Source organism: Symphalangus syndactylus, chromosome 17, assembly GCF_028878055.3.
Source record: "Symphalangus syndactylus isolate Jambi chromosome 17, NHGRI_mSymSyn1-v2.1_pri, whole genome shotgun sequence".
In the NCBI taxonomy this organism is placed as follows: Eukaryota; Metazoa; Chordata; class Mammalia; order Primates; family Hylobatidae; genus Symphalangus; species Symphalangus syndactylus.
Window position 1 is genome coordinate 34786134 of NC_072439.2, and position 26363 is coordinate 34812496.

The 26363-nt window shown below is 48.3% G+C and overlaps 1 protein-coding gene across 2 annotated transcripts in view; it reads right to left on the minus strand.

Annotated features, from left to right (window-relative positions):
* The window catches only part of PDE1B (phosphodiesterase 1B), a 32923-nt gene extending 6801 nt beyond the window's left edge, over window positions 1-26122 (minus strand). Inside the window, exons 1-6 of one of the 2 annotated variants that reach the window (XM_055247321.2) lie at window positions 22718-26122; window positions 22505-22630; window positions 5429-5542; window positions 3094-3276; window positions 2848-2914; window positions 2100-2216 (exon numbers count right to left, since the gene is read on the minus strand). In XM_055247321.2, the coding sequence (XP_055103296.1) occupies window positions 2100-2216; window positions 2848-2914; window positions 3094-3276; window positions 5429-5542; window positions 22505-22617 (594 nt within the window). In that variant the 5' untranslated portion in view covers window positions 22618-22630; window positions 22718-26122. Of the gene's footprint in view, window positions 1-2099; window positions 2217-2847; window positions 2915-3093; window positions 3277-5428; window positions 5543-10853; window positions 11898-22504; window positions 22631-22717 lie in introns of those variants that run through there. The other variant, XM_055247322.2, reaches the window with a different exon arrangement.
* Between the last annotated feature and the right edge of the window lie 241 nt (window positions 26123-26363).

The window sequence follows — 26363 nt, forward strand, 5'->3', positions numbered from 1 at the left end:
CTGCTGGCTGTGCAACCTTGGACAAGTCACATGCCTCTCTGTGCCTCAGATACTTAATTGCAGAATGAAGATAATACCACCTACCTGGAAATTAATGAGATAAGTACAAGGCATTTAGTAAATGCTCTCTAAAGAATAGCTATAATTATTATTATTTCCCTGGAGATTTTCAAGAAAATGAAAGAAAGCTTCCCTCCTACCTTCCAAACACCCCACTCCATCCCCAAACCCAAAACCATGAAGAAGGGCTCGGAAGTAAGGGAATGAAGAAGATGACCTAGAGAGGACTCTTCCAGCCAAATGTGGGTTACCCTCTCCTTTAAGAAGCCCTCCCTGACCACCTACCCTCGACATGCACCAGTACCCGCACCCTCAGTCCCACAGAACACACACAAAATCACCAGGAGCCAGAGCTCTGTCCGGCTACTCTGCATTCGGTCCCTGTCTCTGTGTATGCCCTTAGGGTGTCTGCCTCCTTCAAAAGGCTCAAGACTCCCAGAGGACAGGACTGGTGATCTGTCCCTGAATCTCTTGAGGCTAGGAGGGGACGAAGGTTCAGGACTCGGGAGGTTTCTGTAGAGATGAGCAATACAGTGACAGCGACACAGAAGAAGAACCACTAGTCAGTCAGACCCTAACATCCCCCACCCGCACCCCTGGAGGGCTGTGCCCCAAATTCAGGAAATTTTAAAGGACTGTTTCCATGACAACTGCCCTTGCTTTTGCGTTGCCATGGCGTCCCTGGAGGGAAGGGAAGAAAAAGGGAGGAGTAGGGGAGGGGCTAGGTGCCCAGGAAGAGAATGTGGAGTTTGAGAAGGGTAGCTGCTGCTGGCCCTACCATCAGAGAAAACTAAAACAAGAAGCACCCCCTCCTTCCTCTAACTGCCTTGGAGCAAAGCAGACTGCGACTGGGCCAAACCTCACCCAAAACAGCTGCTCTTGAGGTCCCCCAAACCCAGTCCTTCCAGGTAAGGAGGCAGAGTTTAGGAGAATCTAGTGACTGAAGTCTGAGAGCCAGTTTGGGGAAACATGAGCTGGGAAAAGTCTTAGGAAAAAGAGAGCCCTACTATTCTCTGTCCTGGAGAGGGCAGGATTGGAAAGAAGAAAGTAAAATTGCAGAACAGGCTTCCAGAAGGCCCTTAAGAAAATTTCAACTGAGCATCTCAGGAAAGTTTTGGAAACTCCCTGGGGAGTTGTTGTAAAAGGAGGAGTCAAGGGTGAAGGAAGGGCTCACATGCACAAATGATTTGTTCTAGTGAAGTGGAGGCAGAGGATGGATGGAATGACCTCCCGAAGCTGGCCTGGGAGGGGACCCTCCACCTGGACTCCTTTGACCACCTCTCTCTGTGGCCCTTCAGATCATCCACATTTCCCTTCACCTTTAACATCTACTGCTCCCCAAAGTGCTGACCCAATATCCCCATTATGGCTCTTCAACCTCCCTCACCCTCTACTTCCAAATGTGATTTGTCCATGTGAAAGTGTTTTGTTTTTTTCCTGGCACTTTTTCCCTCCCAAAAGATGCTCCCTCCTGGTACAGGATCCAGGAAGGACTTTAATCTCATATAATTCTTCCCATCCAGACAAGCTGAAGAGCAAATGAAGTTCACACACCGTCCCCCTGTCATACAAGCCCACCCCAGCCCTGTCAAGAGCTGACCTTCTCCATATGATTCCTTGCACAGAGACCAGAACTGGGGGACAGGGGAAGGAGTGGCCAATTTTATCCAGGAAACACATGGATTCTAGTCCCAAAGGACACTGGCTGACAGCATGTGAACTCCAGGCCTTCAGTGTCCACACTGCAAGTCAGCCTAGAGAGGACAAGTTGGGGGGAAAAAGCAAAGCGGGAGAGAGCAGAATCCCAGGCTAGATGGTTGCAGACCTAGAGTCTCCCCCTAGAAAGCAATTAATGAAGTCTGGAACTAAGACTGCAGCGAGAGAAAGAAAGGCTAGGCTGGGCGTGGGTGTGGGGAGACTTCCCTGATGTTGAAACTGAGTGAGGGGATCTATGGAATCTGTTTGTTGGGAGGCTTTTAGAACAGGCATGAGAGGAGTGGAGAATCCTGCCTCTAGGTAGAGGTAGGATACTGCCCAACCTTGAAGCGGCTGATGAGGTTATGCCGAGTCAGCAACTCAAAAACAATGGTCCTCAGGGCATGGTCATCTGCTGCCCGGTTCAAGGAAAAGACATCAAAGCACCAGAGATCCAGGTTCTGTGGAAAAACAATAGATTATGTTGCTTTCCAGCAGCAGCAAGGGTTGAAGTTAGACTTCAAGAAGGACTTCCCATGAGTACAAAGTCTTGGTAAATAGGAAAGCAAAGAGATGGTGAAGTGTGCCTCTTTCTTCCCATATCTCTCTCAGTACGGGAGAGACAGGAAGGCAGGCATTTGCTCCTATACTGGGCAAAAGCAGTTTTGATGAATGTGGGAACAACAGTTAAAAGGGAAGGCAGGCTGGGCGTAGTGGCTCACGCCTGTAATCCCAATACTTTGGGAGGCCGAGGTGGGCAGAACACTTGAGGTCAAGAGTTCAAGACCAGCCTGGCCAACATGATGAAACCCCATCTCCACTAAAACTACAAAAATTAGCTGGGCGTGGTGGCAGGCACCTGCAATCCCAGCTACTCAGGAGGCTGAGGCAGGAGAATCACTTGCAGGGAGGCAGAGGTTGCAGTGAGCCGAGATCACGCCGCTGCACTTCAACCTGAGTGACAAGAGCGAGACTCCATCTCAAAAAAAAAAAAAAAGGCAGGCAAAAATCATGCCATAAACAGGGTCTAGAAGTCCCAGTGGCTATTCCATCCCCTAACCTTCTCCTCTTTCCCAAAAACCCAGAGATCACCTTGAGACAGTTGAGAACCGCAGTAGAGTAAGTGGGGCCCACAGAGGTGTATGTTCTCCGGAACATCCTAAGAGAGAACAATGAGAAGAAGCCCACATATGAAGGTCTGGGAGTGGAGGTCTGGCCAGCTGGGGATGTGGGGATGAGCCATGGGATCATACGACTGGTGGTCATGGAAGACCAGGGTGGCTGGGAAAGAGGGGCACAGCTAAAGGCAGAGGGAGGCTGAGTGTGGGCGAGCCTCACCGTTCCACGAAGATCCCAGCCTGCACAGCGTGCACAATGCTTCGGAACTTGGGCTTCTCCTCTGCTCGGCGGCCTTTGGCCCGGGCCTGCTGGGTGAAGGTGGAGGCCAGCCAGTCCCGCACCTCCGAAGGCACCGCATCTGACCGCAGCTCCTGCAGCTCGTCCTCCGTGTCCAAGATTTGCCTGAGACCCCAGAAGGGGAGTCACAGAGGAAAGACAGCAGGTGCTTCCACAGCCTAGAGACCCTGTACCCAGCCATACCCCACATTTAGTAACTCTCATGCCAGCTCTCTGTCTTCAACCCTGTTTCCTTTCTTTTTCTATATCTTTTTATTTCTTTATCTAACATCTCCAATAATGAAACAGGTCTCTATGTGAGGTAGTGAGCAACCCAACTATGGGAGTGTTTAAGCAGGAAATGGAATGCATCTTTCAGGGATGCTATAGAGCAGCACCATCCAATAGAAATAAAATGCAAGCTGCATATATGAAATTTTAAATTGTCTAGTAGGCCACATTAAAAAGGAAAAGAGAAACAGGTGAAATTCACTTTAATGATAATTTTTTTTTTTTTTGAGACGGAGTCTCACTCCGTTGCCCAGGCCGGAGTGCAGTGGCGCGATCTTGGCTCACTGCAACCTCCGCCTCCCGGGTTCAAGCGATTCTCCTGCCTCAGCCTCCTGAGTAGCTGGGATTACAGGTGCCCACCACCACCCCAGGCTGGTCTTAAACTCCTGACCTCAGTTGATCCATCCGCCTCGGCCTCCCAAAGTGCTGGGATTATAGGCATGAGCCACCATGCCCAGCAATAAATTTTATTTTACCTAATACTGTCAAAATATCATTTCGACATGAAACCAACTGTGTGTGTGTGTGTGTGTGTGTGTGTGTGTGTGTGTGTATTTTTAGACAGGGTTTCACTTTATCACCCAGACTGGAGTGCAGTGGTGTGATCACAGCTCACTGCAACCTCAACCTCCCCAGATTCAGGTGATCCTCCCCTCTCAGCCTCCCAAGTAGCGGGGACTACAGGTGCACGCCACCATGCCCAGCTAATTCTTTAATTTTTTGTAGAGATAGGGTTTCATCATGTTGCCCAGGCTGGTCTCGAATTCCTGGGCTCAAGCAATCAGCCTGCCTCAACTTGCCAAAGTGCTGGGATTACAGGCATGAGCCATCACACCCAGCCTTATAAAATATATTAATGAGATATCAGCTGGGCGCAGTAGCTCATGCCTGTAATCCCAGGACTTTGGGAGGCCAAGGCGGGCAGATCACCTGAGGTTGGGAGTTCGAGACCAGCCTGACCAACATGGAGAAACCCCATCTCTACTAAAAATGCAAAAATTAGCTGGGTGTAGTGGCACATGCCTGTAATCCCAGCTACTCAGGAGGCTGAGGCAGGAGAATTGCTTGAACCCCAGAGGTGGAGGTTGCAGTGAGCCAAGATCGCACCATTGCCCTTCAGCCTGGGCAACAAGAGTAAACTTTGTCTCAAAACAAAAACAAAAACAAAAACCATATATATATATATATATATATATATATATATATATATATGAATATCTTACATTCTTTTTTGTAAGTCTTTGAAATCCGTCATGTATTTTACGTACACATCTCAGTTCATACTTGCCACATTTGAGGTGCTCAATAGCCACCCAGAATGGTGGCTCCCATGTTAGGCAGCACACATCTAGAGGTATTCCACAGTGGAACAGATGAGCTTTAAGGTCCCTTCCAACTCTGAAGCAGTCTTCTGTCCTTCTTGATATCTGCGTTTGTCTCTATCTCTGCATCTCTATGTCTGCCTCTGCTTCTTTATCTCTTACCACCATTTCTCCCTGGATACCTGGAGCTCTTTATTTATTTATTTATTTATTTATTTTTGAGACAGAGTCTTGCTCTGTCACCCAGGCTGGAGTGCAGCAGCTCAATCTCAGCTCACTGCAACCTCTGCCTCCTGGGCTCAAGCCTCCTGGGCTCAAGCCATCCTTCCACCTCAACCTCCCGAGTAGCTAGAACTACAAGAGCATGCCACCATGCCTGGCTAATTTTTTTTTTTTTTTTTTTTTTTGTATTTTTTGTAGAAACAGGGTCTCACCATGTTGCCCAGGCTGGTCTCAAACTCCTGGGCTCAAAGAATCCACCCACCTTGGCCTCCAAAGTGCTAGGATTACAGGTGTGAGCCACTACCTAGAGCTCTTTATATCTGGTCCACCCTCTCTCTTTCTTCCGGTCTCTGTCCATGCCACATGTGTCTATCTTTGTCTTAACCCCTCTCTCTGGAACACTATGTCTGACATCTTTCTCCTTCTCTGTCAGTCTCTCTCACCGTGTCTCATCTATGTAGACGGCTTCCAGCAGAGAAGCTGTGTACTCCAGATTTTTCTTCAGCTCCTCAATGTTTATCTCCCCATTCTCCAACTGCTTCACCATGTAGCGCAGTCTGCAGGGAGCAGATACAGAGAGGCTGCTTAGGCACAGCTACCTTATCATGAGAACAGGATACTCCCTAATAAGGTACATTTTACAGAGACATCCTCAGTCTTTCGTAAATAGTTAATCATTCTAACATTAATAATAATAGCAGCTAATGTTTCTTTTTTAATCCCAGGCTATTTGCCACTGCCTGTATTGTTTATCTACACCCAAAGTTTAGTGCCAGGTTTTCCTGACTCCACCATCCCCACCACCATCTGACTTCTCCAAACGCGCTCTTTAGTCAGTGTTTAGTCTTGTTTAAAATACCAGGGCCCAGCAGAATTAGGCAGGTACAAGCCCCTGGAGTGATGTTTTTAGGATGATCTGTTTCATAGCCTGAATAACCAAGAGTTGAAACTGCTTATTTCCCCCATGGGAGAGGGCTTTGGGATCAATAGCAATCAAGATAGCCCCCAAGAGTATTTCATTGTCTCTTGGTCATGGTGTGGGGGGTGGGGGTTACATGTCCACAGCCCCTCTGTGCCTGGCAGGGATGGCAAAAGCACAGAACAAAGACAAATCTGAATGCTTTCGCCTGGCCTCTCTCCACGCAGGCAAAGCTAATGGATTATGATTCCAGAATCCATCAACCAGGACAAAGCCAGGTTAACCCCTGCCTTTCCAGGCTTACACCAGAGAGAACCTCTGACAGAGTTACTGTACCCACTCCCTGCCTCTGTCCCCACTGAAGCTTCTTCCAGGATAAAAGTGGTGGGGTGGGCCCAGGGATCTCATTCACTGGATGCTTTGCCTGAAGGAACCTCATGTTTTACACTTATGAATTCTGGGGTTTGTTGATTAACTGGGAGACTTCTTAGAAGCCTGGTGAGTTCAGCCCAGGCAGTCACAAAGCAAACAAAGCTCTTCAGATGGTGATTTTAATGAAAGCAGTTAAACATTCCTTTCTCTCCTTTCCCTCACCCTGCCCCACCCACCTAAAACCAACCCAGGGCTGAAATGGTGGCCATCACAATTCCCCACTGAGAGGGGCTTCGAAAACCCAAGGTCACCCTATGAGTCAGGGAGGAGAAGAGAATGAGTCAGGGATCAGAGGCTGAAATTAGCATCAATTCCCAGGGATGCCGGGGGAGGGAGAACAATGGTGTTCCTGAACAGAAGTAGCTCTAGAATCCCAGGGTCTCAGCAGCTTTGGAATGGGGTGCCCAAAATAGCCAGCCCCAGGAAGCATCACAGGCCAGTCCTCACCTCAGGGCCTAGCAGTCCTGGATGACACGTCTGAGAGCAAATGGGACAGAAGGGAAAGTGATAAAGAAGTTGGAGGACGGCACTGCAGCCTCCTTGGTTGGCTATCCTCAAATCTCACTTTCAGCCTTCCTGCTGCACCATCTCCATGTGGAAACAGCAGGTTGTTTAACAAGTAAGAGGATGATTTTAGTAAAGCTCAGCCCCAGCTCCAGCTTCATTAGGGAGGAGGAATAGAGGCGAGATATCATAAAAGGCTTTCCCAGCTAAATGAGCTGGAAAGGGGCTATGAGCCAGTGTCTCCCAGAGTACCCCACCCAGAGATCACAGAACAAAGACGTATGCTTTGCCTTTGGTGCCCAGGCACAAGCTGGGGCTTTCCCTCTGCCGATCAGTCCCCATAGCCAGGGACCCTCAAATCTGGGGACATAAGACCCAAAAAGGAAGGAGGGCCTCTTCTTCTGCCCATAGTTCTCTCTCTCCCCCAGATTCCCACCCCAGCCTTCTGCTTCATTCGGCCCTTTTTACAAAAACTTTCCCCAGGGGTCAATGCCCATCACCAAAGTCCTTCCAGTTCCCTTCTCGACCCACCTTTTGAAACCCACATCCCAGCACTGGCTCCCAAAGTGAGCAGCCACACCCACGGCACTCATTTGCATATATTTGCATAATCGCTAACAATGCTGCCAGCTCTACATTTTTAAAAGCGCTTTCTCCTACATTATCTCATTTTATCCTCACAATGGGCCTATGAAGGAGGGAGGCGGGGAAGGAATTGCCATTTCCATTTACAATGCAGAAACCAAGGCTCAGGAGGCAGCTTTGGTGAGATGTATCCAGCAGCAGCACCGGTCTGGGAGGCAGGAATCCTGCATTCAAAGCTAGTACTTCCTGCTGTGAGCCTTTGAACAAGTCACTAACTCTTAATCAGTACTTTTTAAAATGTGGTCTGTAGCCCACTAGCATCAGAATCACCTTGGATCCGTGTAAAAAATATAGATCCTAGGTCTCATTCCACAGCTGCTGAATCAGCATTTCTGAGGATACAGTCCAGGGATCTGCTTTTTTTTTTTTTTTTTTTTTACTTTGAGACAGGATCTCACTTTGTCGCCCAGGCTGGAGTGCATTGGCACAACTGCCTCCACCTGCCGGGCTTAATCAATCCTCCTGCCTCAGCCTCCTGAGTAGCTCGGACTACAGGCATGTGCTACCATGCCCGGCTAATTTTTTTTTATTTTTTGTAGAGATGAGGTCCTGCTATGTTGCCCAGGTTGTTCTCAAACTTCTGGCCTCAAGTGATCCTCCCACCTCATCCTCCCAAAGTGCTGGGATTACAGACACGAGCCACTGCACCCAGCCTGCTTTTTTTTTTTTTTTTTTTAAGGGACAAGGTCACCCAAATCATAGCTCTGGACTTCCTGCAGAAGAACAGTGAGGTGAGGACTTTGAGTGGGTCTGGGGAGGTCTTAACTCCAAAAGACTTTACAATAAGAGAAGGTCCTGCCAGGCCAGAAAGTATGGGTGTGGGGGGTGTTATTTGACTTCGGGAGGGTACAGTTCAGCACCTGGATCCTTTCAGCCACTTTAGTCCAGATCCTCTTCTTAGACTTCTCATTTGTCATATTTATTCTTTAATCTTCCTTTCCCTCCCTCCCCACCTCCTTCTGGTGTCTGGATCATGTTTGGTTCAACAGATTTCAACAGAAGCTATACAAGAGCTCCTGGACAAGATCTAGAAGTGGCATGATCATAGCTCACTGTAACCTCAAGCTCCTGGGCTTAAGCAATCCTCAGCTTGAGGCCTCCCAAAGTGTTAGCATTACAGGTGTGAGCCACAGTTCCCAGCCCAATCTGCATTTTAAAAACACCCCAGGTTATTCTAATATACACTAAACTTTGAGAATGTTTATCTTAGAGCCTCAACTTGTTCATCTATAAAATGGTAAGGATGATAATAAACATTTCACAGGGCTAGTAATAAAAGGATTAAGTGATATAATACATTAAAAGGCCTGGCACATACAAAAGGTCTCCATAAATGTAATTTGAATAGGAATTGACTGATCAACATCAAATCATGGTGGTCCTAACCCAGCACACACCACACTCCCTTCAAGTCCAACAAGTACCTTCTCTCTCCCAAGTCCAGATGGAGAAGACTGAGTTGGTTTGGATTGAGGCTGGTAATTAGGAAGCCCCCTAACAGAGGGAATGGGAGAAAGATAATAGCCATGATCTTTCCTTTACAATTACAAACTTCATTTAATCTTCACAAGCTCCTTATGATGGAGGTTAAGTGACTTGTCTAAGGTCACACAACTCATCCATCTCAGGCAGGTTGCCAAGGCCTACAACTCAAGCTAATGGAACCTAACCGTGTCCCCAAACAATGAAGCTGTTAAGGCAGAACAAACCTAATCATGCAGTTAGCTTAGAGAGAGGCTGGAACCCATTCCACCATAGCTTCTGCAGTCTCAGCCCGTCCAACCTGAATTAATTCTGTCGGTTGGCCCATAGGAGACTGTGAGTGTCTTGATGACGCTGACAGTGGCTTGTTTATCTTGGCCTCCATCCTCAGAGCACACAGAACGTGCTCAGTAAAAGTTCATTAAATAAATAAAACGGAAAGGGGAAAATTAATCAGGTGTGAGGCTATCTCCCAGAGCTCACAATGGAGATTTCTGAGCCAGGGTTTCTAAAAATAACAGTGAGCCTGAGAAGAGTAAGGTTGTAGGTTGACTTCAAGCACAGGCTTCCCTCCGAGTTTCTCCTCCCTCACTTACAGATCTTGTCCAGGAGCTCTTGTATAGCTTCTGTTGAAATCTGAACCAAACACAATCCAGACACGAGAAGGAGGCAGGGAGGGAGGGGAAAAAAGATTAAAGAATAAATTTGACAAATGAGAAGTCTAAGAAGAGGACCTGGACTCAAGCAGCTGAAAGGATCCAGGTGCTGAACTGCACCCTCCTGAAGTCAAATAACCCACCCCGCACACACACCCCATACTTTCTGGCCTGCCAGGACCCGCTCTTATTCTAAAGTCCTTTAGAGTTAGGATCTCCCCAGACCACTCAAAGTCCTCACCTCACTGTTCTTCTGCAGGAAGTCCTTCTATCCCACCAACATCAGTTTTAATCCAAGCCCTCTGTTTCAGCCATCACGGAATCTGGCACAGTAAAAGTACCTTTCCCTGTAGAACAGGATGCTCAACCCTGTCCAGTCCTCACCTGGCCCCAATGAAAACTGGCAGCTTCCCCCAACTTTCCTTCAACCTCCATCTCTGCCCGTTTCACCACCACTTCCTTCTGCTTTACCTTCAGTCCCTGCATGATTGGAAAAGCCTCAGATCCCAACTCCTGGAAGTCCACTGTCTCTCCTAGCTCTAGGCAGCCGTTGGGAGGAAAAGACTCTGGCAGTTATAACCCCAACACCTCAGAAGAGCTCAGCTTCTCCAGCTTCTACAGTTCATTTCTTTGGCTCACCATGGCTGGTGTTCTGGGGATTTCCAAAGTCCCCTGCCTCTGCTTCCAGCACCCACATTCCCAAAAAGATCACCATAAGTAGGGGGCTTAGGACAGGGAAGCCAGAGAAGGACTTCCTGCAGAAGAACAGTGAGATGAAGACTTTGAGTGGGTCTGGGGAGATCCTAACTCTGAAGGACTTTAGAATAAGATGGGGGATGGGAGTCAGGAGAAGAATTCTATTTCCAGTTTGGGTTCTTAAGACCAGATGAAATTTCAAAGGAATGTGAGGTCCTAAGGATGTTGGGAGTCGGGAAGGAGAGAAAAGGAAGAAACACTGATAAGTCACCTGCCATAGTCAAGAAGAAGCGATTTTAAAAAGGGGGGGGGGATGGAAATGGGAGGAGAATAAGGTAAAGGGCAAGATGCACAGAGTAAAAGGTGAAGTTGGCACGCACGCACACACACACACACACACACACGCACAAAACATATGGGGGACTGCCAGGTCTTTATCTCTCCACTTCACTAAACTACAACTGGTGGATCCATGAGCAACCTGTCCTGTCCTCTCCCTCCTCCCCCCTTTCTCTTCTCATCCCTGGCACCTACCTGAGGATGGGGCCCTGGAGGTGGCTCCTCTGAACAGGAACAGGGTTTGCCATGGGAATCAAAGTTTCCTGCTTCAGAGTATCAGAATCCTGACCCCGGGAGCCCCAGGGCCCCCAAGGGGGGACAACTTCCTCTTTGGCCCCTGCCTTCCTCCTCCAGGTCCCAGTAGAACTGAGCAACTGACCAGAGAGAACTTTGGGGAGGGGCCTGGCTGCAGGAAGAAGAGAGTGGGGAGGCAGAGACCCAGCCTACCGGAACTGGGTGAGAGGGGAGGCTGCGGGAAAAGTTTCACATCTGAATCAGACGGAAAACAAGAATCTGTTCTCAGAAGAAGCCCAGAAAGGACAGAAATAGCACAGGCCAGGCCCTTGCTCTGAGGAGGTGGGGCTCCTCTTTTGGGAAAAAGGGGGTTAGCAAGAGGCTTAAGGGTGCAGGGACAGGGAACCATCCTGAATCTGTCACGGAGAGGAAGTCTGTAGCTGGAGGGGAAGGGGCCCTGCAAGAACCCCCAAAAGGAGTTAAGCAGATTCAGCTCCCTCTCAGGGTCTTTTTCTGGGGCCATTCTTCAAAACGAGCTTTAACCCACCTCACAGAATGGAAGCAAGACAGGGGGATGAACTTCCCACAGAAGATAAGAAACTGTAGGGAGGGGCTTCCTGAAGCTAGGTGTCAGGGGATCCTTATCCAGAGACCGGCTCAACAGGGAGGGAAGGGCTTTGCTGACCCGCAAGCAGAGAATGCAAGTCAAGAGAACTCGCTCATAGAAACCAAGGGGTTGGGCAAATTAACACCCCCAGCCCCAGTTTTCTCATTTGTAAAATGGAAATTGGGGAATAACCATGAATTAACCAGACAGAGGTCAATCCAGCTCAGAGGTAAGGAGAAGCGATGAGATGGCCCAGGAGGGGCCAAAAGAGGCCCCCAGAAGGGGTCTGAGGACCAGGACCCCCTCTCCCGCCTTCAGACTTTGCTTTCGCCAAGGTTGGGGAGGGAAGAACCCAGCCTCTGCAGCTCCAAGTGGACGTGCGCACACAGTCCCAGCCCGCCTCCTGATTGGCTGGGAGATGACATCACCAATACATGTACGCTGGGGCCATGATTGGTCAGCTGAGGAGTTGGGCGGGGCTAAGGAGAAGAGCCGGCGGGTGAAGCCCAGCGCATTGGGGAAAAGAGTTCAGGGATCTGCAATCTCTTAGATGTAGGTCTATGGCTGAGGGTGATGTGGTAAAGAGAAAAGGGAACTAATGGGGTTGAGCATGTCAGCAGAAAGGGAAAAGAGAAGACACAGGCCAAGAGCTAGGATTTTATGACAGGAAGTTTTCCCTTTACCCCTACCCGTCAAAAGCAGGAAGAAATTAAAATACCTTGTCATTATGCCAAAGCCTTGAAGAATTAGAAATAAATGAAGTTTGGGAACCTGCTGTTTCTCAGCTCCACTGAGTACTGGGACAAGTGGAAGTGGGCTTCGATCTCAACAAGAGGAGTGGAAGTCAAATATGTTAAGGCTGTTCTCTAGTGAACACCTGGTAGCCGTGATGAAGCAGGGCTGCTGCAGATCTTAGGAGAGAAGAAACCCACTTTCTCTGTACCCATCTCTTTCTCTCTGTGTCCCACCACCACCCTCCCCACAATGACCACAAGCTGATGAGTATTTTTAGAGAGAAAGGACTAGACCCAGTGTCAGAGACCCTGAATGCCACCCAGGAGATGAGGACAGGTCATTTGGCATGCTCTGTGGACATGCTTGCGTTGCAGGATGGGGCTGGGAGTGGGGGCAGATGGCAGCACACAGCCTGAAATACTAATAACCTCCAACCCAGGCCAGCTTCCCTGCCTCGTCTTGTACCCTCACTCCAGACCCTGCCACTCTAGCCAAGTAAGTGCTAACCTCAACTCTCCTAATGAAAAGTAAAGATTTCTTGGACTAGAAAAGCCTCGAAGAGGATATCTTGTCCATTCCTCTCGTCTCTTATCCATTAGAACCAAAGCTAGTTGGACGAATGGCTGCTCACCACTTCAGCCCACGTATGCATGCTGCATACTTTGCCCTAGCCTGTTATTATTATTTACTCTTCCTAATAAGGAGGGATAATGATCAATCATCATCCCTTCCTGAGGAAAAATCTCACACATAGACACTTACCCACACATATACACACACCCCACACTCTACCTCTAAGGAGACTGTCACCTGGCTGGCAGGCAGGACATAAATGTGATGACCTCAACAAAGGGTCCAGTATGGATTTTCCTTTAGCGCTTAAATGTAGTTTAAAAACAGAAAGGAACCCAACTCTAATGCCTGCCCAGCCTGCAGTGAAGAATAAGGTTGAGGTAGGAAACAAACGATGGGAGACTCTGCCTCTGGTAAGAGAAATGGGGTGGGGGTGGGTGGGGGTAAAGGGGTGGGTGCTTGGAAAGGAATTCACTGGCTGACTTCAAAGCCCTAAAAGCTCAGAAATTGAAAGAACCAAGGAAATCATCTAATTCCAATAGAAAGAGGGCGTTTAAGTTTAAAATCAGGAGACTTTTCTGGCTAGCTCAGTTGAAAAGAAAAAACTGAATTTAAAAAGAAATCACAAACTTTTGCCTAGATTTTATTACTATGTGTGACCTTGGGAAAGTCACTCTGAGCTTCAGTTTCCTGGTCTATAAAGTGGGTAAATAATACATGCTTCATAGAATTTTCACAAGGACCTAATGAGATATGGTATGAGAACACCTTGGGAACCCTAAAGTGATACATGAATGGGAAGGATAATTATTTAGTCCAAATCTTTAGTTAGTTCAGCAAATATTCATTGAGCCATTCATAAACAAAGTCCCATATGCCCACTCTTACAGCCAGGACCCCTGACTTTCCACCCAGGCCTCAGATGGCACCTGGCTATTTGTGGGAAAGCTCTAGTCTCCCTGATGCCACCACTCTGGACATTTAGGGCTTCTCTCTGGCTTCTTATTCCAGAGGCCCTGGGGAGGCAGTGGAGGCAGAGGCTGCAGAGTATGTAGAGCATGAAGCTCCAGAAACCAAGAACAACCAGCTCTCCACCTCACCCGAGCATTCCCACTCCCCCACTCCCCTGGCTTCTGGCTTCCATTGCTATACAGACAGCCCCAGTTCTGGCAGCTGGCTGGGCATTGTGGCGGGGGTGGCTCCACAGATAAAAATAGCCCCCCGGTGGCAAAGCTGGGTTGCCATCCTGGGAGGCACTGTTGACATGGCAGCAGTGGTGAGAGAGACCTCAGCACTGGACAGAGGAGCTACGGGTGGGGGTGGGATGAGGAAAGGGAATGGGGCAGGGCCTAGGGAAGATTGGAAGATAGTGGGGGAAGGGCAGAAACCAGGAGGGTGGAGGGAGATGAGGAAGAGGGGTAGGAGGTATTAAGGGGGCAGGGAGGAAAGGAAAGGAGATTTGAAAGGTGCTGCATTAGAGAAGCTGGGAACACACTGAAGAAGCGGGAGAGACTGCTTTCAGACTCCTCCTGTGCCTGTGCCTTCTGACCAGAAGCCGTTTCTAACAGGTGTTCCTAGCAACAGCCCAGCACAACCCAGATCACACGAGGAAGGGAATAATCTAAACAGCTTGAGCCTCAGCCCAGACCAATAAGAACCCAGGTGTCCCAGCTCCCAGCCAAGAGCACAAATGAGTCACCTTTCCATCAGACTTCAGCCCTTGAGAGAGGGAGGAATTGGGAGGGGTGGGTGAGAAGGTCAGAGGAAGGCAAACTGAAGAGGAGGCTCCCGGCACCCAGTCCAGAAGAACTCTTTCTCTGGTTCCTTTGTCCACCCCTCTTCTCCCTCCCTACACCATTTGATTTTGCTCATTAGCCACCTCCACATGGACCACCCCACCAGCCCTCCAAACCACATCCCAACAGCTGTTCCCAGCAGATGCCCTGCTTCCATGGGGCCTAACAGATGTTGAAGGTAGTCTGGGATGGGAAAGTAAATTAAAAGCTTGGCAAGAGTCTGACTGCAAGTGTGATGAGGGCAGCATGAGATTATGGATCAGCAGGATTTGGGTCTGGTCCCAGCACTGCCCCGATTTTACTATCTCTGGGGATCTGTTCCTCCTCTGTAGCCTTTATGGTTCTCAGATTCAGGAACTGGGTTGGAGACACTGGGGAAGTAGGATGCTTGGGCCTCAATTTCCCAGTGCCAGAGTTCATCCTTTCTGACTGGCTCACTGCTTCCCCAAATCAGCTCTAACCCAGTGCTTAAAGGAGAAGGGTAGATTTTTTCTTTATCAGAGGAAGGCCACAGTCTAACCTCCATGAACTTTCCAGGAAGTTCTCCTGCATATCTGTCTTCAATTTATTTCACTGCAATTTAAAAAACAACAGCAAATTTTCTTGGCATTTCAAAGAAGAGCAGAAGGGGAGAGAACAGGAGGGACCAAGAAGTCTTTGAGGTGTCTAGTGCAATTTGATTTATTATACATCTTCCAGATTGGAATTTCTAAAGCAATTGCTTGGTAGAGAGATGCTCACGGTTTAGGAAGTTTGGCAATACTGTTGGCATGTGTGTTCACTCAGTCCAGGCCACAAGAAGTTTCCAAACAAGGTGGGCACAGAGGAGAGAACTAGAGACATGGTGCCAAGCAGATATGCAAGAGCGGATAAACAGGGGAGCAGGGAAGCCAACAAATAGGAATAAAAGGAAAAACTTCCCCCAGGTCCTGCCTGCCAGAGAATCACTCAGCCTCTCCCCACAACCAGCCCCCAGCCCCCAGCCCTCAACCCCCCACCAGCCAAGTTCCCTTCCCAACCTAAATGGTGCCAACACCAGCTGGCAGCCTAATCACCCCACTGTAGCCACCATAATTATTTGCAAATCTGACTTCTCACTGCAGCTGTGGAATCAACTGACCTGGAAGTCTGGCTCTACCCAACAGCACCACCTGAAGCACCCCCTTTCTAGCTCTTCTCCATGCCCTATGCCCCCAGGCTTTACCCCAAAAACAACCTGACCCTTTTCCCACCAAGCCTTCCTCTCTACCAAAACCCCAACACGGCTCCCTCAGTGCACCTTTGCCAGGTCTGAGTGCTGAAGTGGAATCTGAACCTGGTGTTTTCTTCTCAGACAGCGATAAGCTCCATAGATGCAACCCCAGCTGAGGGGAGAGGAGCAGTTGCAGGATTGGGGGATACTAGGGCAGAGGGGCAAGAGCAGGGGCACTAGGGACCTCCCTGCATTGAATGGATAACAAGTTGATTTTATCCTTTTCCCTTCTCAGTCACTCTTTTTTTCCCTGCTCAATTCCCATCTATGCCCCTTCCCAAAGGAACGAAGGAATGGTCCTCCAGTTCTCTCAGACCATGTAGTCTTGCTCCCTTAGGGGACAATTTCATTATCTAACAACTTCCATTCTCCCCAGTTGTCTCAACTCCACCCCACCTGCTGCCCTGGTTTTGTCCCTCTTTCTCTGCTGCTATCCTGAAGATAGTTGGAAAATAGCTACTCAACTTCCGTGCCTGAGAAAAATCAGCCCCTTGAGATTCAAAGGCAATTACTTGGCTTCCTCCCCAGAGGGACTAGGAGGATGAGGTCACTGAGAAGGCAAAAGACACGCCTTGCAGAAGACAGGAGTCGGGGCTGGACTCCTAAGGCCCCAGAGGGCACCTATAGCCAGCTTATCCTGTACCATCACCACAGCAACCCCTCGGTGAGGGAGGGAGCCACGGGGATTTTCTGACTCCTAGCCAAGATGAGGGAGGAGAAGTACCGATGGCAAGAGCAAAAGGGTAAGTCAAAAGGAATGGGACAGAGAGAGGAAGTGGGACAAGGGAGAAGAGCAAAAGGGAGCCTCACAGCGAAAGAGAACCCAGAGAAAGATGAGGCAAAGGAGAAGATGGAAGAATCAAAGAAGAGAAAATGAGAGAGAGCAGAGGAGTTGGACACAAATTCTCAGGGATTCCTTTAAAGACTCAAAAAGAAAGGGAAGACCTCTTTTCAAGGTTTGCTGCTCCTCCATCCCAGTCTGAAGATGGCAGAAAGATTTTTTTTTTAAAAAGGTCAGGGGAATCTGGGAGATAGGGAAGCTACCATTCCTTTGATTTCAGGAACTCCCAGGCAGGGTGTAGTTGTAGATGTGCAGGCTTCTTTCCTACTGAGCATCTCACCTGGCCTTCTAGTCCAATGCATCCCCAACCTCTTTCACCTTCCTCTGGGCAAAAGTGGCAAATGCAACCTCAAATGTGGAATCCTCTGCCTTTTTTCAAACCACCTCCTGAGGCTCCTGGACAAGCAGAGTGATGTTTGGATTCTAAGAGACTTCAGTGATTTTCTAAAATAGGATGTGGTATACCCGATGATACTCTCAGGCCTAGGAACTTGGGATAAATGTCAGAAGGGAATTCCCCAATGTTCATAGAACCCACCTATGGCAGCCCCTGGGCTTCCCACACTCACCATGTCTCAGAACTGCAATTGCTCCATCCACTTCCAGTTTGACCACTGGGAAAAAACGATAAGGAGGAAGTTCCTCTCCTTTCTTTTGACCTCAGTGGCCCACATCCTTCATAATATTGCCTTCCTCTAGCCCCACCTATCCTTCTGGTCTCTAAGTTCAGACACATGCCTTCACTCCTTCCAGATAACCATCAACAAGACTCCTTCAATCACGGCTCAAACCTATTCAGTAATTCATATTCCTACCTCTTGAATCTTTGTCTCCCTCATCCCAGCCAATAGTTGCCCATCCATTCCCATTTCCCTGCCTCTTCACAAAGCAAGCTCTCCCATGATGAAAAAGACCTTCAGGCTTTATCATTTAAAAGTTACTTTTACATGATGATATTAAATGAAGAACTGAGACTCAGAGAGACTATGTGACTTAAAGATTACACAGTGATAATTGTTAGAGCAGAATGTGAACTCGAACTCAAGTCTCCCAAAATTCCCCATGCCCTTCTGCTACCACCACTCTGCCTCCCTACTTCCTTCCCTCCAGCCACCTATCCTGACCAGAGGTTTGTGAAGTTCTTCCTTGGGGCTGAATTTGATCCCCTACCTCTGCACCTTCCCTTCAACTTAAGGCAGGAATTTTCTACCCTCTACCTTCCCAGAGATACCACACAGTCCTCATTCAAGACAAAGCTGATGGAGGAAATAGAGACAGGAGACATTTGATGGAAAAGTGGGGTATGAAACCGAGGGAGGAGAGATTCCCTTTGCTATGGCTGGAAGCAGAGGAGGAAGGACTAGTCCGCTGAGGATAGCACTAAAAAACTATCCCCATCAAGGCATGAGAAAAATGGCACTCCTTTTTCTCCAGAGGTCCAGGGAACCATAGTTTATGCTGCAATCTTCACAGCAGCTCCACATCCACGGACAGAAAAAGGAGAATGGCAGCATGATTTTCAAAACTGGTAAGAACCATAGAAGATCACTCCATGGAGCATATAAAAAAGAGGGCAAAAGCCAGAGTTAAATCAATGAGGCACCCAGCCTCAGCTTCTTCCTCCCATCCACTGGATCTCCCCAGGAATGTCAAAAAATCTCAGTGTCACAAATACATACACAAGATCACACATAGGTATTATCCCATTACCTACAAACACACATACATCATCTCATAACTAGGACAATTTCAGGTATTCAGGTAAGTGCACACCTTCCCAACATATTTATTATTACACATGCCACTTATAAAAACAGACACATCTTCATGGAGCTCTCTCCCCAGCATACATATCAACCTTTACCCAAACACATATGTATACATGTCAGGCAGGCATTCACAATTTCATCCTAACATATCTTATTCACACAATCCAAACGCCACAGTTTCTGGATCCTCTCTGTAACTCCTTCAGTTCCAGGCTCTGTCCTGAGGTCCCTAAACCCCATACCTTTTAAGCATCACCCTCTCAAAAAAACAACATCATCATCATCTCCCTTTCCTCCACCTCCATTTCCTACTCCTCCCCCCGCCACTCAACAAACACGGAGGTATACACGCACCACAGAATCAGAGACAGAACTGGACCTCGTAACATATGTACATATATTCACTATTTCATTTGCTCATTCCTTTATTTAACAGCATTTATTGAGTGCCTGTTATGTTCAAGGTATCACATTAGACTCTGATGAAACAAAGATAAGCAAAAATAATCCCCAGTGGGGTCCCTGCTCCAGCTCATCTATAATGACCTTGAACCACAGCATAGAACACTGAGCCTAGACTTTGAGGGTCCTGAGTGCGTACCATGTGGGGAAAGAAGAAGAGAAAGGGACTATGTCTATACCGTCCCAAAGGAAGGGGGAAGTTCTATCTGTAAAATGTAAAATTCCCAGAGAAACTGGAGCAGAGAAAAGAGAGTGATGTTTGTACCATCTTGAGAAAAAGAGAACGCATATTTATGCTTTTCCTATGTATATAACCCCCCTAAAGAAAAAATGAGGCAGAAACCCAGAGTGGTAGAATTTCATCACTTGGGTGGGTGTAGCAAAACAGGGAATACAGAGCCCCCTGCCTCTCTACACCACTTGATGGAGTTGAAGCAGATTACAAGCTCTGTAGGAACAGGGACTATGTCTGTTTCGTCCACCACCGACTGTATCCTCGGCATCCAGCATGCCACCTGGTCCATAGAAGGCACTCAAGAAATAGTTGTTGGATAAATAAATGAGCTGAGGATGGCAAACCAATGTCTGCTCATCATTTTTCTTGATTCACAAAAGACACAGAAAATCATTTCTATCTCTTCTGGTCTTCTTCCTGTTCCCTAAAGCCCTCTGATCTCAGAGAAGGGTGGACAGCCAAGTCAAATACTTCCTCTTAGGGTGAGAGATGCTGAAAATCATCCTGGCCGACTCCTCATCTCCAGATGGCCTCTTTCACCCTCTCTCATGCCTCAGTTTGTGAGTTTGCTTAATTAGAGAAATTGTCCTGAAGATAGAGGTAAAATCACACAGTTAAGAGATTCCCTTCAGCTCATATGATCCAGATTAGATTCTGAATTTATTTTTGACACGGTCTTAGTGTGGGAAACAGAATTCTTGGATGCTCTTCCCAATAAAAAATTGCCCTGCACGATTATATTAGTGTGGGCTTTTTATCCAGAGTCAAAAACACCAGGCCTATTCTCTCTGTAGAAAGTCTGGATGTCCTAATTAGAAATTAAAATGGTAGAGGGTGGGAAATACGATGTGTTGAGTAGAAGAATCTAGATAGATAGTTAGATAAATACATACAAGTATATATGCCATATTTCCATTTCCACGCAGTACCCAGTCCTAAGATAATCATGTCTATTTCCTATTTCCAGACTTAGCAACCCCTTCCCACCTTGACCAAAGGGGCAGGGGGATCTTTATTTCCACTTAAAAGGGGGAACATCTCCTTTCTCACCTATTCAGAAACCATCCCATTGAGAGAGTTGGGAAACTCCCACCTCTTACCCAGCAAAGCCCTAAATCCTTTTATTTCCCTTCATCTGACAGTCAAAGCCTCCCCAATATTCAAAAAGGCAAAATCCAGTAGGCCATCAACATAGATCAAGTTGGGATCTACCTTGATATCAAGGTCTTTCTCTGCTTTAAGGACGTGAGACTGGGAATCTATTCCTGCCAATTAATAATCAGGAGATTGTACTTTTTTGGGTAAGTTATATTACATGTAGCTAGCTTTATTTTTTACTCGTAAATTTGTTGTACAAAGCTAGCATTCTTAAGGACCAGACTGCTGAAGTGAGTAAAGACCAGAATGATCTAATCAATAAGAATAGGGATCCTTGTCCACCCTAATCTCATGTAAGGACATCTCAGCTAAGGCACTCTGGAGAGACAGCTGCCTCTACTCCCTTCTCTTCCCAGGTTTCATGCCTCCCTCTGGGAATCCTCTTCTCTCACCACTGAGCACTTCTCACACTAAAGGAAGAAACAATAATTCATTTTCAGGAAACGCTTTTGGTTAAAAATGTGTGGGAGATAGTGAAACTATCTTTTGCAGGGCCCTGTTACCTGGAATAGAGGCAAGGTAAGTATGATGAGCCACTAGTGTTAAGGGAGCCATCCTGAATTCTCCCATTTATGGACATGGGGCCCTTCTTTACCTTTCAACTACTTCCTTATCTGCCTCTTTCCCCAGCTCATTTACCATTAACACAGCGTCATTTTCTGTCAAGAATCACACAGTGCTCCTCCCAACAAAAGAATCACACAGTGTTCCTCCCAACAAAAAATCAATTCAATCTGGTTTTCCATTTCTTCATCCCAGAACTCATTCCAAGGCTGCGCTTCATAGAGCCCAGCAAATTGGATTGGCCAGAGGCAGGCAAGGAGGAGGATTGAGAAGTACATTTGGATTCCAAGCCTTGTTGCCCACTATGCCTCAGTTCTCCCTAAGGCCTCTCCAAGTAGCTAGTGTATAAATCAGATCCATCTGCCATAAAAAGGTGTCATCTTATCACCATAGGTGAAGTATTTAAAGAACAATACAACATAAGCATCTATCCATCCCCTACCCCCATCTCTCCCTCTCCCAGAACCCAGAAATAGAAAGCTTCGGTGCTCACTATGGAGAACATTGAGGAGGAACTGGGTTCAGGGCTATGTTTACTGTGTTTCCCCTCCAAACATCCATAGTCTTCTATCTGTTTCCTCTTTCCTGGGGCCATGGATTCATCTCGGAGAGAGGGACATCTTCTCTTGTTCCCTAATTAAGAATCAACAGACTGAGGAGATTTCCCAATGGCAGCAGCTGACTGGGAGATAAACATGGTGCATGGCTTGTCTTTGACCCAATCCTCTTTTTTTTCTAAGGAGCAGGGGAAAAGTTCCTTTCTTTCCCTGGGACTGGAGTATCAGATACCTGAGTTCTTCCTTCCCCCATTTATTCCTCCCCACATGCCCTGGTACTGCAACAATAGGAAAAGATGCCCAAATGTGCTTGGAGATCCTGGAAGACCCTATATTTAAAAAAAGGCTTCGATTAAGCCAGTTACCTTGCCTTTGTCAATCAATATTTCTTCACCATCATCACCTCTTTCAGCTTCTAGGTGGGGGCTCCAACACCCCTCTAGATTCCAGGTGGGTCCCCTCATCATTAATACACAGAGTGAGTTTCCAGGCCCCAAGAGATGAGCAGCTCAGGCATGGGGTGCCCCCCACCCCACTCCCCGTGCAGGAGGCAGAAACTACCAATCCCAACTGAGATACATATGACCCACAGGTTGGCACAAGTATTCCCATGCAGTAGATCTACAGCTGTGTGCAATCACTCCACATATCTCTGTGACCCACGGTCACTCATGCACACACATGTCATGTGGCTCACATCTGCACAACTCTGCAAATGGATATGTGTGAGTCAGCCTGGCACCTCTACTGCCCTCCTGCAGCCCTGCCACACTGCATATACTGTGCTGCCTCTAAGCGCTGCGTGTATCAGCCTGGGGTCCACAGGCACAGGCACATCGTTACCTTTGCAACTCCTAAGCCCGCTCCAACTGGCCGGCTTGCTCTGCACATGCCTTGCACATGTGGCCTGGCCACGCGTGTCAGGGCCGTGCTTCCTCGCACCTGCCAACATGTGTGCCAAAGAGAATCTACCAGCCCACAGCCCCGCTCTAGTTATCCCCCCTCCTCCTCCCGCTCAGGCTCCCTAAGGTCCCTTCCCCCCATTCCCGGGCCAGGGACTTACAGAGACCGAAGCTTAATCCACATCTTCTTGCTGGGGGCTGACTTCAGCTCCAGGGGTGACGGGCAATCCGACTCCTCCAGCATCTCCGGAGGACTGCGGGGGGACAGCTCCATGCTCAGCCACGGTCTACGGAACAGAGGGAGGAGAGAGCACCTCGGCTCAGCTTCAGCCCCAGCCGAGAGACCCTCACCCCCCATCCCAGGCCCTTCCCACCTGCGGCTGGCGTGGACCAGCCAGGCCGGTGTCTCTAGGCTCGGCCCAAGCTGGCAGAGCTGCAGCTCCTGCGGCTCCTCCTCTCCCGCTGCCCAGCCGAGCTTTGGGCTCCCAGTCCAAGCTCTCCGCACCGCCGCTGCTGCTGCCGCTACCGCCGCCGCCGCCGCGCGCTGCCAGAGCCGCCTCCTCGCCTCTCTCCTCCTCCCCCGGCCGGGTTCCCCCCTCCCTCCGCTCTCCCTCCCTTCTCCTCAGCCTGCCCGCCAGTCTCTCACTCCTCACAGCCACTCCTCCCCCTCCCAAAGGAACGATTGGAAGCCGGGGGCACACACAGACAGAAGCGCCCAAGGGCGAGCGCACGCACACAAGCGCCGGGGACGAGTGGCTGCGTGTGCCCTGTACTGGCGGATGTGAGTGCGTGTTTACAGAGTGCAGCGGAGGCGGCGGTCAGGACTTCGGTGTGGGTGGTTGTGTGGGTTCTCTCCGTGTGTTTTGAGTTTCTGTGTATGTGGTTGTGGTTCCATGTATCCACGTGTGCCTAGCTGCCTATGTGTACCATGTGTGAGTGCGGGGTAGGGGATGAGCACACATCTTTCCCTGCTAGACCTGGACTCGGAACCCAGTCAGACCAGACCGCACCTGTGCTCCTGTCTTGGAAAAGTTCGGGGTGTGCCCTCAGCTGTGATGGCATCCCACACTTGGCCTCAGGTCCGTCAGCTTGATCTTCCCCACCTGTCTCCAAGACCGTGGCCTTCCCCATGGTACTTCTGCCTGCCTGCCTAGCAGATAGGAATTTCTTCCAAGTTCAAAGCTCTCCAGAGCAGGCAGCACCACATCTTTTTTTGTTGTTGTTTTTGATTTTTTTTTTTTTTTTGAGAAGGAGTCTCTGTCTCCCAGGCTGGAGTGCAGTGGCGCGATCTCGGCTCACTGCAACCTCCGCCTCCCCAGTTCCAGCGATTCTCCTGCCTCAGCCTCCCGAGTAGCTGGGTCTACAGGGGCGGGCCACCACGCTGGCTAATTTTTGTATTTTTTAGTAGAGATGGGGTTTCACCATATTAGCCAGGCTGGTCTCAAACTCCTGACCTCGTGATCCACCCACTTCGGCCTCCCAAAGTGGTGGGATTACAGGTGTGAGCCACTGCACCCAGCTTAACATCTTCTTCTTTGACTAGGTAATAACTCTACACAGCCAGGAAAGCATTCCTGATATCAAAACCCCTCCTGAAGCACTTCCAGCTCATTTTTTCTGTTCTGTCTTCAGAGAAAGAAATCTAGGAGCTAAAGGCCCAGCACAAAACAGCCTAGCTGGTTAATAAACATGTGTGGAAGGAGTGAACTGGAATTTGAACTCAAGACCTTGTAAAAGGGCAAAGCCTCCTCCATCCAACCGAGTCCTACCTAGGACTCGCAGGAACCATCTCTCTTGCTCCATATTGCTCTCTCCCTTAATGACCACCTGCTTTGGCACTGGGGAAACTCCTATGTCAACAGAAAGTGGAGATATATTCACTAACTGCTAAATCCAAAACAGGCCACTAATCCAGGATCCCAGAATGTGAATTTTAATTTCAAAAAATTCTGGAGATTGGAAGGAAGAGTGATCAGGAGAAGGTATTTACTCTGTTCTAAATACTGAGTGGAGGCTCCCCCTCTCCCAGTCAAAGAAGGAGAAAAGAAGTGAAATGGAAGGGCGAAGAAGCGGATGGACGGTCACAGCTAAGACTCCTAACATAAAAGAATTGCCAAGTTAGGTCAGCATTTAGATTCAGCAGAAGTATCAGCAGAACCAGCTCCCGGAAAGTGCAGAGGCAGAAAGAGATGGCAGAGTCAGAGATGGAGAAAAAAGTGGAAAGAATAATGGGACTTCCCACCCTCTGTGCATCTACCTTTAGCACACATCCCCCTTTTCCCTTCTTGCTGGAAGAACAGACACAGCCAAGAAATGGCCGCATCTGAGACCCTAGTCACACTCCTACACAGTCCATTTCTGAAAATTTGGGAGCAATCTCCTCCTTATCAACTGAAAATGAAATGGGCTGGAAACTACAAAAGAATTGCAAATTAGGATGGTGCTAAAGAGCTCTAATTAGTAAATTAGGATTAGAGCTAAGGAGTTTCCAATTTTAGGCAGATCTTTAAACTAGAATAGGTGGGAAAGAGGCAAGACGTACATCCAGAGGGCTCTCTCAACATTTCTTGTTAACACAGTGGCACATCCTGCTCTCCCAAGACCCCCTGCTCCTGATTCATTTTAAGGCTAATTCACACACACACACACACACACACAAAGTTATTCATGAAAGAGACATTAGAATTCATCTACTCTAATTCCCTTCATTGAATAAATGGGAAAACTTCATAGACAACACAGTTTGATGGAAAAAGTAAAAATAAAAATAAATGAGAACTAAACTAACCCAGAAAAATTATATGGTCCCACAGAGAGTAAGTGATAAAACCAGAGCCAAGTCTACCAGCCTTTTTCACTCTGTGGTTCCTTTCACTTTCTTTAGTCACCAATCCTGGTGTTTAGTCTCAACCTCATTCCTCTTGTTGCAATACAATCCCATTTCTACCTTGCTGCATCTCTAAAGAGATAAGAATTGGGTATACTTGTTCCACTCAGAGGCTCAAAAGACAACTATTCTCTCCCTGTCTTTTCCTCTTGTCCTCAACCCCCACCTTTCCCAGGCTCCTTCTCATTCCTCTCCTTTTCAGCTTCTAAACTGCCCCCTACCCCTAGGAGGCTCTGCCTCCTCACTCCCCTAACCCCACAATCCTTTCCAACAAGCTTTGAGTTTGATAGAGACCAAAAATGATGCTTTGGCAGTAGGTGACGGATGGATGTGATCTGCCTCCTACGGGAATGCTATTTAAAGGGGCAGCCTCACAATCCTCTCCTTCCAAAGTGACAAGAGAAAAGTCTGCTCCTCAATCTCTCCAGAGCTGCAAACTCAGCTCAAGTTAACTTCTGACTTCCTCAACCTGCAACCTGGCCTGCTGATCCTGCTTCCTATTCAAGTGGGAGGGAGAGTACTTGACAACTCATTGAGGTGTGGGGGCTGAAGGGGGATTCATCTTCATCTCCTTTGATGACAGGTACTTAGGAGAAGCAGGAGGCCCTGTGGGGAGGAGGACTGGAAGAACACTCTTCCCCCAACCGCGTGAGTGCATTTCAGCCATGTGCCAGCTTCTTCTCAAAGTCAAACTTTGTTGGAGAAGAACTGATATAAGCATGAGGACCTAAGGTTAAGGAAGTCTTGTCCCTAGCTGGGACCTCCCTCCCTCCTGGATCCTGGTATTCACAGCAGAGTTGTTCTCTTCCTGCAATGCAAAGTGCTACAGGGCATCATCCCCTTGGCCAGGCCCTGGACCTTCTGCACCCTTTTTTTTTTTTTTTTGAGACAGGGTCTTGCTCTGTCGCCCAGACTGGAGTGCAATGGCATCATCTTGGCTCACTGCAACCTCTGCCTCCCAGACTCAAGCGATCCTCCCCACCTCAGCCTTCCAAGTATCTAGGACTACAGGCAAGAGCCACTATGCCCAGCTAATTTTTGTATTTTTTTGTAGAGACAGAGTTTGCCATGTTGACCAGGCTGGTCTCAACCTCCTTAGCTCAAGAGATCCACTGCCCTCGGCCTCCCAAAGT